The following is a 13,972-nucleotide window of genomic DNA, read 5'->3' as shown; positions in this document are numbered from 1 at the left end:
AAGACACAATACATCATGCAAACTTTCTGAATTAAATCATCAGTGTTTACTAGTAAATACTCTCTCTAAACCATCCTGCAAGAGAATTTATATGATATGATAAAAGGGCCAAATAAGGATATATCCATTCCATCTTATCCCAAATCATTAGAGAAAATAATAGAATAGAATAAAACTTTATTGTCCATCCAGGACGGACATTTTTCCATTAAAAGAATCAAATACACATAAATTCTCACATCATACACATTTAAACCAGTCAGTCCATCATGTTGCATATACTAACAGAGGACATGAATACATTCACTCACAAACAACCACTGTCCCAACTGCACTAGATAGATAAGTACATAATACCGATACAATTTACTTTACATTTAGTAGTCCAACAGCACAAGGAACAAATTCATGTTTGAACACGTTCTTCTTGGCCATGGGCATTCTGAAGCACCGGCCAGAGGGAAGCCTCTCCAACTGAGGGTGTAGAGGGTGGGAGGGGTCGCTAACGACAGCCAGTGCCTTCTTTTTGGTTGCCTTGTGAAACAGACTGCTCAAATGTGCCTGTGGTCGACCAATTACTTTGCTGGCTGTGTTTACTATGCTGGTCAGTTTGCTTTTGCTCCTCACACTCAGATGACTATACCAGACTGTCATATTGAATGTGAGGATGCTCTCCGCCAAGCTGCTGTACACCCTCTCCAGAACATCCTGGCTGACCACAAACCCCTTTAATTTCCTGATTAAGATCAGGTGTTGGCTTGCTTAAAAAAAATACACAACCTGCATTCTCTGTATAACTTAGCTTGTTATCAATGTGTGTCCCTTGCTATTTTAAACACTCAACCACCTCCACTGGTTGGTCGTTCAGAGAGAGTGGTTGGGACATTGGTAAGAATGGTAGCCCTTTTCACTTACAGCTCCTGTCATCCTGTATACGGGTTGAAACCGATTTTGCCATCGATAAGCACCTAAATTGGAACCCAGCGGCTGTACAGTAAAATACTATACATGACGTCAGAGCTTAGGTTCTCCGGTTAACAGCGTTGTATGGGTTTTGACTGAGAGCAGTTCTAAACTTGAGCACCGCGCACAACAAAAAGATTCCCCCATCCCTCCCGCTAAATTGGGCTACTTTTGCACCTTTGTTGTCGTCTGAGTGAGGGAAATGCTGTAAACACAGAGGAGTCGATGGGTTCTGAAAGATGAGATTTCAATAGATGTCACACAAGCAAACCGCACACCCACGGGTCCAAATCTACGCTTCACATTTCTATATTTGAAAACATGTCATTTACAGTATCAACGTTTATGATCGCTGTGTTTGATCCACAGTTACAAGGATGACATGTGTTGCACCCTGGACAGAATGAGCCTGCATTTGTCGTATTGTGAAGAAGATTTGCAGCAGAACACACACTTGAATGCATGCCATTCTATGCACACCAAAAAATGGCAATCTGTTAGTCTGAAGTGCCGTTTAAAAGCCGAACCATGTATGATCATATTTTATAATTTTGCTAGCCATGTTGGCACTAGAATAAGCTTTCAAATTATTCCCACCTGACCCAGATTGCGATTTCAAATGGACCATGTTTTGGATTGTGTAAACAACAACAGTAATCATGTGAGGGTGGGGACGCAGGGCTATATTACAAATAAAAAAGTACAAGTGTGCCTGACTCCGTTCCTCAATGGCAAAGCTAGGAGAGCTCCAAACAAGCACCTTATAGTTGAAGGCTCTTTCCTTGAGTCATAAAAGTGCATTGAAACGACTAAGGAACTGTGTCAAGTTTGGAGAGGTGTGTGGCCACACCAGTTAGACCTTTCACTCAAACCCTTGTCATCTTTGTTTTTCTTATCTTGCACATACTTCAACATGTATGTTACTGAATGTATCTAAAGTATTTTGTTATTGACAAATGATGTGAAAAGTACCGTAAATGTAAAACGCACGTACAATCAACAGTGTCATTTTGGGGATTAGGTCTTGTGTTGTGTCCTCATCTTTGGTCTGATCATTTCCCCATAAGCTCCAAAGTGTTCTCTTTCAATTTCATGCATATTCTTATTATATTTCTTCTGTTAGATTTTTTTTTAAATTTGGCCCTATCCATATAGGCCAATTTCCACAAGTGTAAGGGGTTAACGTGAAAATAGAGCAGTGAAATTGCTCACTTCCTGAAGAGTTTCTGGTCCATCATGACTGTTCCGGCAGAGTCCTGCATTGACTGGCGCAGTTGACGCATACAGTCACTCAGCCTGGGATCCGATGTCAATAAACCTGTGCTCCTCAACGCCTGGAAGAAGGAGAAAGGAACATTTACAAAAGGAGAGTGAGAAAGAGAGACAATTAGACCGAGAGAAATGAGAAAGAAATGAGAGGGGGGGGGGGGGGGGGGGGGGGGGGAATGGGGTTGTGGTGAGCTGATCAACACTGATACAGCATTTCTAGGGTAGGGAGGTCCATATTTGAGCTCTCTCAGTAGACTGCTGAGCTAACCCCCATGCTGGTCCTGCAGATGCTGGGCCTAATAGAGTAGATATATATTTGTACATAATGATAAGGGCATGTGTAGGACATTAAAAGGTTAATAATAATAGAATTACTTTTATTTCGTTTTAGAGAAAACTGAGGATATACAGGACTACCATAATTGTTTTAGTGTGTCATATTCAATACCTGAATTGGAACAAACCCTGTTTCCCATTAAGTGAGCAGCCACAAGTGTTCAAGCAGTCCTGTAAACGACTCTGTAAAGGAGGAAGGAACATACTGTACCTACTGTATTGGAATCAGTGGTGTAGAGGTTTTTGTTGCCCATCTTTGGCGGAAAAATGCATTAAACGTATAGGGAGCGTGACTTTTATCACCGCAACCAGCGATCAGAGTTCATCCACCTACTTTCTTTATTTTTTACCATTACACCACTGATTGAAATCCCTCCCCTAAGCCAACTTCAAGTCATTCTGACAGCTATAGGCAACAAGTGTGCCTATTTCTTGGAAATCATATGCAGTGACAGCAGACTTGCCTCATGGGAGGGTCCAGGAGGTTACTTTCAAGCCTGTGTGTCTGATCAATGCATTAATGAGCAACACACACTGCTTGACTGAACTGTTGTGTTTAGTTATCGCATGTCAATACTTCACATCAGGCAGTGGCTTTCATGAGAGGCTGATATCATATTCAGACATACTGTATAGGACAGTAACATTCAAAGCTATATTGACCGGGGGAAGTACAGTGTATCTGTAATTTCTGGCAGAAGACATTATGACAAAATTGTAAAGCTATTGAGATGTTGAATGAGAGAAAGTACTTCAATGAAACTAGTTAAAAAACAGAATTGTTGGCCTCCCGAGTAGCACAGCGGTCTAAGGAACTGCATCGCGGTGTTTGTGCGTCACTACAGCCTGGGGTTGTAGTGACGGGCTGTGTCATTATCGTCTGTGACCGGGAGTCCCACAGAAGGCGCACAATTTGCCCAGCATCGTCCGGGTTAAGAGATTGTTTGGGGGAGGGGGGCTTTACTTGGCTTATCGCGCTCTAGCGACTCCTTGTGGTGGGCCGGGCGCCTGCAGGCTGACTTCGGTTGTCAGTTGATGGTGTTTCCACTGACACATTGGTGCTGCTGGTTTTCGAGTTAAGCGAGCAGGTGTTAAGAAGCGCGGCTTGGCGGGTCATGTTTCGATGACTCGACCTTCGCCTCTCCCAAGCCCATTCGTGGAATTGCAGCGATGAGACAAGGTCATAATCACGAAATTGGGGAGAAAAGGGGGGGTTATTCAGTAACCACAGCTACAGTTCAGTGACAGTCCTTTCAGATCACTGTGTGTTACAGCCAACTCCTCTGCCGTGTCACTGTTCCCTGTCATGCCAAACATATTTTATTTTATTTATTTATTTTATTTCACCTTTATTTAACCAGGTAGGCAAGTTGAGAACAAGTTCCCATTTACAATTGCGACCTGGCCAAGATAAAGCAAAGCAGTTCGACACATACAACAACACAGAGTTACACATGGAGTAAAACAAACATACAGTCAATAATACAGTAGAAAATAAGTCTATATACAATGTGAGCAAATGAGGTGAGATAAGGGAGGTAAAGGCAAAAAAAGGCCATTGTGGCGAAGTAAATACAATATAGCAAGTAAAACACTGGAATGGTAGATTTGCAGTGGAAGAATGTGCAAAGTAGAAATATAAATAATGGGGTGCAAAGGAGCAAAATAAATAAATAAATACAGTAGGGGAAGCGGTAGTTGTTTGGGCTAAATTATAGATGGGCTATGTACAGGTGCAGTAATCTGTGAGCTGCTCTGACAGCTGGTGCTTAAAGCTAGTGAGGGAGATAAGTGTTTCCAGTTTCAGAGATTTTTGTAGTTCGTTCCAGTCATTGGCAGCAGAGAACTGGAAGGAGAGGCGGCCAAAGGATGAATTGGCTTTGGGGGTGACCAGAGAGATATACCTGCTGGAGCGCATGCTACAGGTGGGTGCTGCTATGGTGACCAGCGAGCTGAGATAAGGGGGGACTTTACCTAGCAGGGTCTTGTAGATGACCTGGATCCAGTGGGTTTGGCGACGAGTATGAAGCGAGGGCCAGCCAACGAGAGCGTACATGTCGCAGTGGTGGGCAGTATATGGGGCTTTGGTGACAAAACGAATGGCACTGTGATAGACTGCATCGCCGAAGTCGAGGATCGGTAGGATGGTCAGTTTTACGAGTGTATGTTTGGCAGCATGAGTGAAGGATGCTTTGTTGCGAAATAGGAAGCCAATTCTAGATGTAACTTTGGATTGGAGATGTTTTATGTGAGTCTGGAAGGAGAGTTTACAGTCTAACCAGACCCCTAGGTATTTGTAGTTGTCCACATATTCTAAGTCAGAACCGTCCAGAGTAGTGATGCCGGACGGGCGGGCAGGTGCAGGCAGCGATCGGTTGAAGAGCATGCATTTAGTTTTACTTGTATTTAAGAGCAGTTGGAGGCCACAGAATGAGTGTTGTATGGCATTGGAGTGTTGTATGGAGGGTTGTTAACACAGTGTCCAAAGAAGGGCCAGAAGTATACAGAATGGTGTCGTCTGCGTAGAGGTGGATCAGTGTCTCACCAGCAGCAAGAGACTCACCAGCAGCAAGAGCAACATCATTGATGTATACAGAGAAGAGAGTCGGCCCAAGAATTGAACCCTGTGGCACCCCCATAGAGACTGCCAGAGGCCCGGACAACAGGCCCTCCGATTTGGCACACTGAACTCTATCAGAGAAGTAGTTGGCGAACCAGGCGAGGCAATCATTTGAGAAACCAAGGCTATCGAGTCTGCCGATGAGGATGTGGTGATTGACAGAGTCAAAAGCCTTGGCCAGGTCAATGAATACGGCTGCACAGTATTGTTTCTTATCGATGGCGGTTAAGATATCGTTTAGGACCTTGAGCATGGCTGAGGTGCAACCATGACCAGCTCTGAAACCAGATTGCATAGCGGAGAAGGTGCGGTGGGATTTCGAAATGGTCGGTAATCTGTTTGTTGACTTGGCTTTCGAAGACCTTAGAAAGCCAGGGTAGGATAGATATAGGTCTGTAGCAGTTTGGGTCAAGAGTGTCCCCCCTTTGAAGAGGGGGATGACCGCAGCAGATTTCCAATCTTTGGTAATCTCAGACTACACGAAAGAGAGGTTGAACAGGCTAGTAATAGGGGTTGCAACAATTTCGGCAGATAACTTTAGAAAGAAAGGGTCCAGATTGTCTAGCCCGGCTGATTTGTAGGGGTCCAGATTTTGCAGCTCTTTCAGAACATCAGCTGACTGGATTTGGGAGAAGGAGAAATGGGGAAGGCTTTTGCGAGTTGCTGTGGGGGGGTGCAGTGCTGTTGTAGTTTATGTGTCGGGGGGCTAGGGTCAGTTGGTTATACCTGGAATACTTCTCCTGTCTTATCCAGTGTCCTGTGTGAATTTAAGTATGCTCTCTCTAATTCTCTCGTTCTCTCTTTCTCTCTGAGAACCTGAGCCCTAGGACCATACGTCAGGACTACCGGGCATGCTGACACCTTGCTGTCCCCAGTCCGCCCGGCCTTGCTGCTATTCCAGTTTCAACTGTTTCTGCCTGCGGTTACGAAACCCCTACCTGTCCCAGACCTGCTGTTTTCAACTCTTAATGATCGGCTATGAAAAGCCAACTGAGATTTATTCCTGATTATTATTTGACCATGCTTGTCATTTATGAACATTTTGAAAATCTTGGCTCTCTCTAATTTTCTCCTTCTCTCTTTCTCTCGGAGGACCTGAGCCCTAGGACCATACGTCGGGACTACCGGCCGTGGTGACTCCTTGCTGCCCCCAGTCCGCCTGGCCTTGCTGCTATTCCAGTTTCAACTCTTCTGCCTGCGGTTATGGAACCCCTACCTGTCCCAGACCTGCTGTTTTCAACTCTTAATGATCGGCTATGAAAAGCCAACTGAGATTTATTCCTGATTATTATTTGACCATGCTTGTCATTTATGAACATTTTGAAAATCTTGGCTCTCTCTAATTTTCTCCTTCTCTCTTTCTTTCTCTCGGAGGACCTGGGCCCTGGACCATGCGTCGGGACTGCCGCCCGTGGTGACTCCTTGCTGTCCCCAGTCCGCCTGGCCTTGCTGCTATTCCAGTTTCAGCTGTTCTGCCTGCGGTTATGGAACCGCCACCTGTCCCAGACCTGTTGTTTTTCAACTCTTAATGATCAGCTATGAAAAGCCAACTGAAAATTATTCATGATTATTATTTGACCATGCTTGTCACTTATGAACATTTTTGAACATCTTGGCATAGTTCTGTTATAATCTCCACCCGGCACAGCCAGAAGAGGACTGGCCACCCCTCATAGCCTGGTTCCTCTCTAGGTTTCTTCCTAGGTTTTGGCCTTTCTAGGGAGTTTTTCCTAGCCACCGTGCTTCTACACCTGCATTCTAGCTGTTTGGGGTTTTAGGCTGGGTTTCTGTACAGCACTTCGAGATATTATCTGATGTACGAAGGGCTATATAAAATAAAATTGATTGATTGATTGATTGACCGGGGTATATAGCATAACATGACAACAAATGGCAGATCTCCCTCGTCTAAACTGGCAGATCAATCTAAGGTCAAAGCAGACGTCATCATGATGTAAGTATATCAAGCATTGCATCATAATGAAATACAAGGTGGTAAGACATGTCGGTATGTGACACGCACACAAAGATAATACAGTGCTCAGAGAGGAAGAGGCAAAGCGAGAGGCTTGACTCTGCCCCAAAATCTGTCAGCATGAAAAAAACTGCGAGAAGCAGAGAAAGTGCAGCCTGTCGGCTCACAGTATATTCTTCCGCTGCTCTGTTGCACGCTACATACTACAGTCGCGACTGCCATCATAAAAGTTGTTTGTGGGGATGAGTGGCCCGAAGTCATCAGCGATTGGATCGTCTCTAACCAATTAGAGTATCAAAGCCAATGACGAATTTTCAAACTGACGCTTTACTCACGTGTTCTGGCTCTGGCCCAACCCATCGGGTTCTGTACCTAGACTAGCTGGCCTAGCTAACTTTAGCCACAACATATTGGAATTTGTGTAATGTACACGAATGTGTTCTGAAGAAAGAAAATTGTGTAATACGCATGAAATGCGTTGTGATGAAAATCGCATAATACAAATGAAAAATGTAACTTTTCGTGTGCCTGTCCAACACAGTCTCACATTCAATTCGCGCATATATGTACAAAATGTATTTCAGCAGATTTCGTGCGTTTTTGTGCATTTTTGGGGTGTTTTGGGGTGGTTTAATTCGTTTGAAAATACACGAATTTCTGTGCTACTTAATTCGTGCGAAAAGACACAAATTTAACCAGTAGGCGACACACAAGCCGTTGCAACAACCATGTAGAGGCGATAATTTGTATTTCATTTTTGTTCTTCTTAATGGCTAATTCAACGTCATGAATATACAGAAATGTTGTCTTTGTTTAACCATGTTTTAAAATGTGTCGTTGTATGCCTATATGTACTGTTTTAGACTTGCTGAACAGAATTTTTGAGAAAAGACGCACCTGCGAATTTACCTGCGACTTAATTTGTGGGAAATATTGTTTTATTAATGCCAATGCTGTTTTCTGTGCTTGATTTCGCTTAATACTTTGGATACTGGTGCACTTGTAATCAGAACGCCTTTTTGTCATGTAGGCAACCATACACGATTTTCTTCATAACCCATTTCATATTTCGTGGAGCCTAAATTACACCATTTTCTTCATAATGCATGTATTACATGTTAATGTAAAATAATGAATTATGTTGGCTTACACTTATGGCCTTTCCAAGGCCTTTCCATACCTTAAGGGAACATTTTAGCACTCGCCATATGGTTTGTGAGAAACGCCACATTGCAAATGTAAGGTCCCTTACTAGACGTCCTGCAACGTTTCTAAAATTCGCGGACGGCGTCGGGCCGTGCGCGGGGGAGAGATCTTTCAGGAAGTCATCAAACTAAATCTCTCGGACGTTCGGTTTCCGTTTTATAAAAATAACACATTTTGGTCATTTTTCCGCAGTCTAGGAAATTCCCTCCAGAGGGAAAATAAATAATATTGCAAATGCACAAGCACATTGCAAATGCATGTGGCCTTTTCTCCTAAACGGAAAATATTTCGAAGACGTAATGGACAGTTGGCCCCGAACAAGATGGCGTCGAGGCCTCAACGCTTTTTGAGTTATGGCCATTTTTCTGGGATTAAAGGTCAAAAACGTAAAGTAGGGTGCTAATTTGACCGCTTCACGTCAAAGTACATAAGCATACGGTGTCAGGAAAAAAAGAACCAGCCATTTATCTATCGTAATTTAAGAGAAATCGTACATTGACAAATTGGTCATGTTCACAAAAAAGGAGTAAAAAAAAAAAAAATTACAGATCCAGTTGCAGTGTGTTCAGACGAACATTTTTTAAGTGGGTCTCGAAGCTCTGCCACTGCATCACAGTGCTAGCTGCGCCACCAGAGTCTCTGGGTTCGCGCCCAGGCTCTGCCGCAGCCGGCCGCGACCGGGAGGTCCGTTGGCCTAGCATCGTCCGGGTTAGGGAGGGTTTGGCCGGTAGGGATATCCTTGTCTCATCGCGCTCCAGCGACTCCTGTGGCGGGCCGGGGGCAGTGCACGCTAGCCAAGGGGGCCATGTGCACGGTGTTTCCTCCGACACATTGGTGCGGCTGGCTTCCGGGTTGGAGGCGCGCTGTGTTAAGAAGCAGTGCGGCTTGGTTGGGTTGTGCTTCGGAGGACGCGTGGCTTTCGACCTTCGTCTCTCCTGAGCCCATACAGGAGTTGTAGCGATGAGACAAGATAGTAATTACTAGCGATTGGATACCACGAAGAAAAGGGGATAAAAGGATGGAGTGAAAAAGTACGGTGCTTAAAGACACACAAAGCCTGCAATGGCATTGCCATTATCTCCAGGCCGTGCCGAGTTCAACGAGATGCCCTGCTTGACCGTAGCTAGCTCGGTCTGAGTGCAGCGACAGGGACAAGAAGAAGGACCCAAATGACCATTTGACCTCAATTTCATAGTTTTTTGCTTTTGGGAGACAGAGAGAGAACCGTTAAGGTTACAAGCACAATTTGACCTCAGGAACGTTCCTAAGGTCCTCCCGATCTGTGCAAGCCTAACATTGACCATGTGGCATTAACCCTTAATAGTTAAAAGAAGGTGTTTACATCAAACAGTTTACAATGACATGTCTCCCCATAGGAATACATTGCCTGCTCCCCTAAATTCAACCTGAAGCCTATGTGGGTTATGAATGTCTTATGAACCTGTCTTCGATGGCAATCCATCAGGCCACTATGAGATCTACCTGTGTCGATTCTAAGCTTCCTGGAGCAACCGGAAGTGGTTAAATCACCCTAAAAGTGTTTGCCATACCCAACCTGCAGTTTGAGAGAAATAGTGCATTCAACCCTATGTAAATCAGTGAGTTCTTAACGTATAGACTTAAAACTCGGGATTCTGTAAAAGCCCACTCCAATGAGGATATGTGTTTACTTTCAGCTTCCTGTGCCAACCGGAAGTGCCATAATTGGTGTCAAAAGGGCTGTTTCGAAGGGTTAAAAAAGTCAAATCTTTCCAAAACTTAATATATGTGAATAGGCAACCCTCATGAACTGTAAATCAGTCATTCATCCCATCAGATTTCAAGGAAAAATGTACACACCCGCACAGAAAGGATTGAGTGACACACTGAGGGGCTTAGAGGCAGACAGTGCCTGCAATAGTTACTTTTGTTTGAACTTTTAAAGAACCGTCAGACCTAGAGTTCTGAAACTTTACAAACCTGTTCTAGAGCTCAGGTCAATTAAGCATGGTGAGTTATATGGCTCTAGAAGGTTCTCGGACCGATAAAAAGCCTCGGTGAATTTGCATTGACTTCAATTCATTTTGAGCATTACAAAATGGTGACATTTAGAAAAGTCTCAGAGTTGCAAGACTAGGTGCATTGAAACCGGCTCGGCCCATAGAGACGGACCCCGACATTTCTGTTCGATAGCTCATTCAAGGACCCCGTAGCAAGGCATGGAAAAAAGTGGAATTTCAGCACCAATTAAGGTTTTGCTCGGGCACCGAATGACCTATCGAGCCGAAACTTGGGATTCGAGGTCGCCTCACATAGGGCTAAACATAATGTGAAAACTGGACCCGCAGCTAGAACATAACTACGTATTATTTGTTTTATTATGGTTTAAATGGAAGGCGCTGTGAATTTTGGGCCTGCTCTGAAATATGTGATAGTTGGCTTCTAAACGAGTTGGAAAAAGTGAGTTTGGAGTCAGATGGTATCAGCTTGGTGTCTGAAAATATCTAATTAGCTGATGGACACTGACTTGCTAGTTGACTTTTGTGTATTTGCAATACGTTTCAACAGTGAAAAACCACCAAAATAGCATTCTGAAATCACCACTAAAAATGACATCACCATAGCCGTGCCGAGTTCAACGAGATGCCCCGCTTGACCGTAGCTTGCTCGGTCTGAGCGCAGCGACAGTGACAAGAAGATGACCCTTGACCTACATTTCAAGTCTTTTGCTTTTGGGAGACAGAGAGAGAACTGTTAAGGTTTAGAAGCACAATTTGACCTCAGGAACATTCCTAAGGTCTCTGTGCAAGCCTAACATTGACCGTGTGGCATTAACCCTTAACAGTTAAAAGAAGGTGTTTACATCAAACAGTTTACAATGACATCTCACCCCATAGGAACACATTGCCTGCACCCCTAAATTCAACCTGAAGCCTATGTGGGTTATGAATGTCTTATGAACCTGTCTTCAATGACAAACCATCAAGCCACTATGAGGTCTACCTGTGTTGATTCTAAGCTTCCTGGAGCAACCGGAAGTGATAAAATCACCCTAAAAGTGTTTTGCCATACCCAACCAGCAGTTTGTGATATATAGTGCATTCAACCCTGTGTAAATCAGTCAGTTCTTAACGTATAGACTTAAAACTCAGGATTCTGTAAAAGCATACCCCGATCAGGATATGTATTTACTTATAGCTTCCTGTGCCAACCGGAAGTGCCTTAAAATGGGGTCATAGGTGCTGTTTCGAAGGTTTAAAAAAGTCAGATCTTTCCAAAACTTTAAATGTGTGAATCGGTCAACCCTCATGAACTGTAAATCAGTAATTTCGCTAAACAGATGTCAAAGAAAAGCTCTCTCACACACACACACACACACACACACACACACACACACACAGCAAGGATGGAGTGAAAAAGTATGGTGCTTAAAGACACACAGAGCCTTAAATGCTTTTAGGGGGGATCCAGACTTCCATACCCGCTCTGGGAGCGCTATACTACCGCCCCAAATCAATGGGTGCTGGCCTGAGTGATTTATGGAGGTTTTTAAAAAATAATCTTTTTTTTCTTCTGGAAAATATTTTATGTTTTTTCTTCTCGAGTCAATTGCCTGAGTGATTTATGGAGGTTTTCAAAAAATATTCTAAGTCCAAACTTTTCATGCACCTGATATTTTTTGGGGGTTACTAGGCGTCATTTTTTCAAAACGGTTGAAATTGCTTTTAGGGGGCATCCAGAGTGCCACATGACCGGATGAGGTAACTATTCTTGTTCTTCTTGTAACTTTCCGGTAGGCTAGAAGCTTTCCGGTGTTTTGCTGCTCGACACAGGTCGACGCAGGTATTGCACTTGATTTATCGTTATCGTAACCGTAGGTGCAGCCAAGTGGAAATACGAAAGCTTTCTAGCTATTTCGCACTGACGGTAATTTGAACACAAGAACGTTTCTAGTGAAAAGGTGCTTACACTCAGAGCCATGTATTTACACTCAGCCACCCTAGCCTTATTACGGGTTAACGTTTGGGTAATTTTGGTTGGCCAACAAAATGGAAGACTACAATGACTGCATACGTTTCCCCAAATGTTATACGAAAAAAAAAAGTTTTGTTTTTGATGGACAATGGCAAGGCTGCCATTGTATTTTCAGTTACATTCTGTTCAATAAAAATGGTTTACACGTTTATTTTTTAAGAAATACATGGAACTACAACCGAATAAAACACCATTACCATCATGCATTGCTTACATTCATTCTATCCTGAAAAGTCTGTTCAGAAAAAAATCGAAAACAGTACATATAGGCATAAAACCACAATGTTTTAATAGGGATTAAATAAAGACAATATATATATAACCTCTTATGGTTAAAAAAATACAAAATATCTACATATTCATAACGTAAAATAAATAAATACAGGCGATCGCGTATATGGTTGTTGCAACGGCTTGTGTGTCGCCTACTGGTTAAATTCGTGTCTTTTCGCACGAATTAAGTAGAAACAGAAATTCGTGTATTTTCGCACGAATTAAGTAGAACAGAAATTCGTGTATTTTCAAACGAATTGAACCACCCCAAAAATGCACAAAAACGCACGAAATCTGCTGAAATACATTTTGTACATATATGCGCGAATTGAATGTGAGGCTGGGCTGGCCTGTCACGAATTTCAAATAAATAATTTGTGTCTATTTCACAATAAACTGTGATAATGTTTTGCATCCTTTCCCAGGTATTTTACAGCTTATTTCTAGCATAAAGCATAGCTAGCTGACCAAAGCACGGTTACAGATCACTTTATATAATCGGATCCGTTTTTATTTTCTTCAAAATCTTAAGCTAACAAGGGGTAAGCCTGTGCTTAAAAAAAAATAAAAGGTAGGCCTATGGAATACCCTGTCATACCTCCGCAATTCAAGTCTTGAATTTAACTTAACAGCCATTCACTGACACGGAGCTAAGCTATTTAAAGAGTACATGGTGGGTGGAGGAATTACGAATATAGCAGCCTATTGCCTAATTTCATCTGTCAAACCTCATCTGTCAAACCTCTTCAATAGGAAGAAATAGGCTCCAACACAAAGCCCCCTTGTTATTAGTAAAGTCTAATTAAAATGAAGACTTTGAAATGAATTATGCCTACTATAATTTGCCTACTTTCAGCACCATGAACTGTCCATTCCCGATTGATTGTGCCTTGGCTGCTGCTTCAAGTTTCAGCACCACAACGTCATTTACTCCAATCTGGTATTACTGTGAGGTCAATAACTCTGCTAAATACATCATGGGCAAGAAACATTGTTTTTAATAAAAATCAATTATAGTAGTAGCAAGCTACCAAAGTTGACCTCCGGTCCTCCTCGCCTTCGCTCTCTGCTTCTCAAACAGAACAGAACATAGGCTATAAGGCTAGTCCGCTCACAAGATAATAATTCATTCATTCATTCGGAAGAAGCCTTTGACTCTCCTCCTGAACTTCCACTGTAGCTGTAACGGCTGGTGCTCTCCTCATCCTCGGAAGAGGTGAGGAGAGAAGGATCTTCAGACCAATACGCAGCTTCAGGGAAATAAGACATCTTTATTATAAATACGACGGCCAACCGAAACAAAACAAAACACTTTC

General features: G+C 43.1%; 1 protein-coding gene across 1 annotated transcript in view; it reads right to left on the bottom strand.

The window, feature by feature from the left end:
* The window catches only part of LOC129830354 (glutaminase kidney isoform, mitochondrial-like), a 40,535-nt gene that overhangs the window by 13,644 nt on the left and 12,919 nt on the right, over positions 1-13,972 (bottom strand). Inside the window, exon 3 of the mRNA XM_055892872.1 lies at positions 2,176-2,297. Coding sequence (XP_055748847.1) covers positions 2,176-2,297 — 122 coding nt within the window. The remainder of the gene's footprint in view (positions 1-2,175; positions 2,298-13,972) is intronic.

The sequence above is a fragment of the Salvelinus fontinalis genome, chromosome 31 (assembly GCF_029448725.1).
Source record: "Salvelinus fontinalis isolate EN_2023a chromosome 31, ASM2944872v1, whole genome shotgun sequence".
In the NCBI taxonomy this organism is placed as follows: Eukaryota; Metazoa; Chordata; class Actinopteri; order Salmoniformes; family Salmonidae; genus Salvelinus; species Salvelinus fontinalis.
This window is presented reverse-complemented; position numbering and strand designations above follow the sequence as displayed.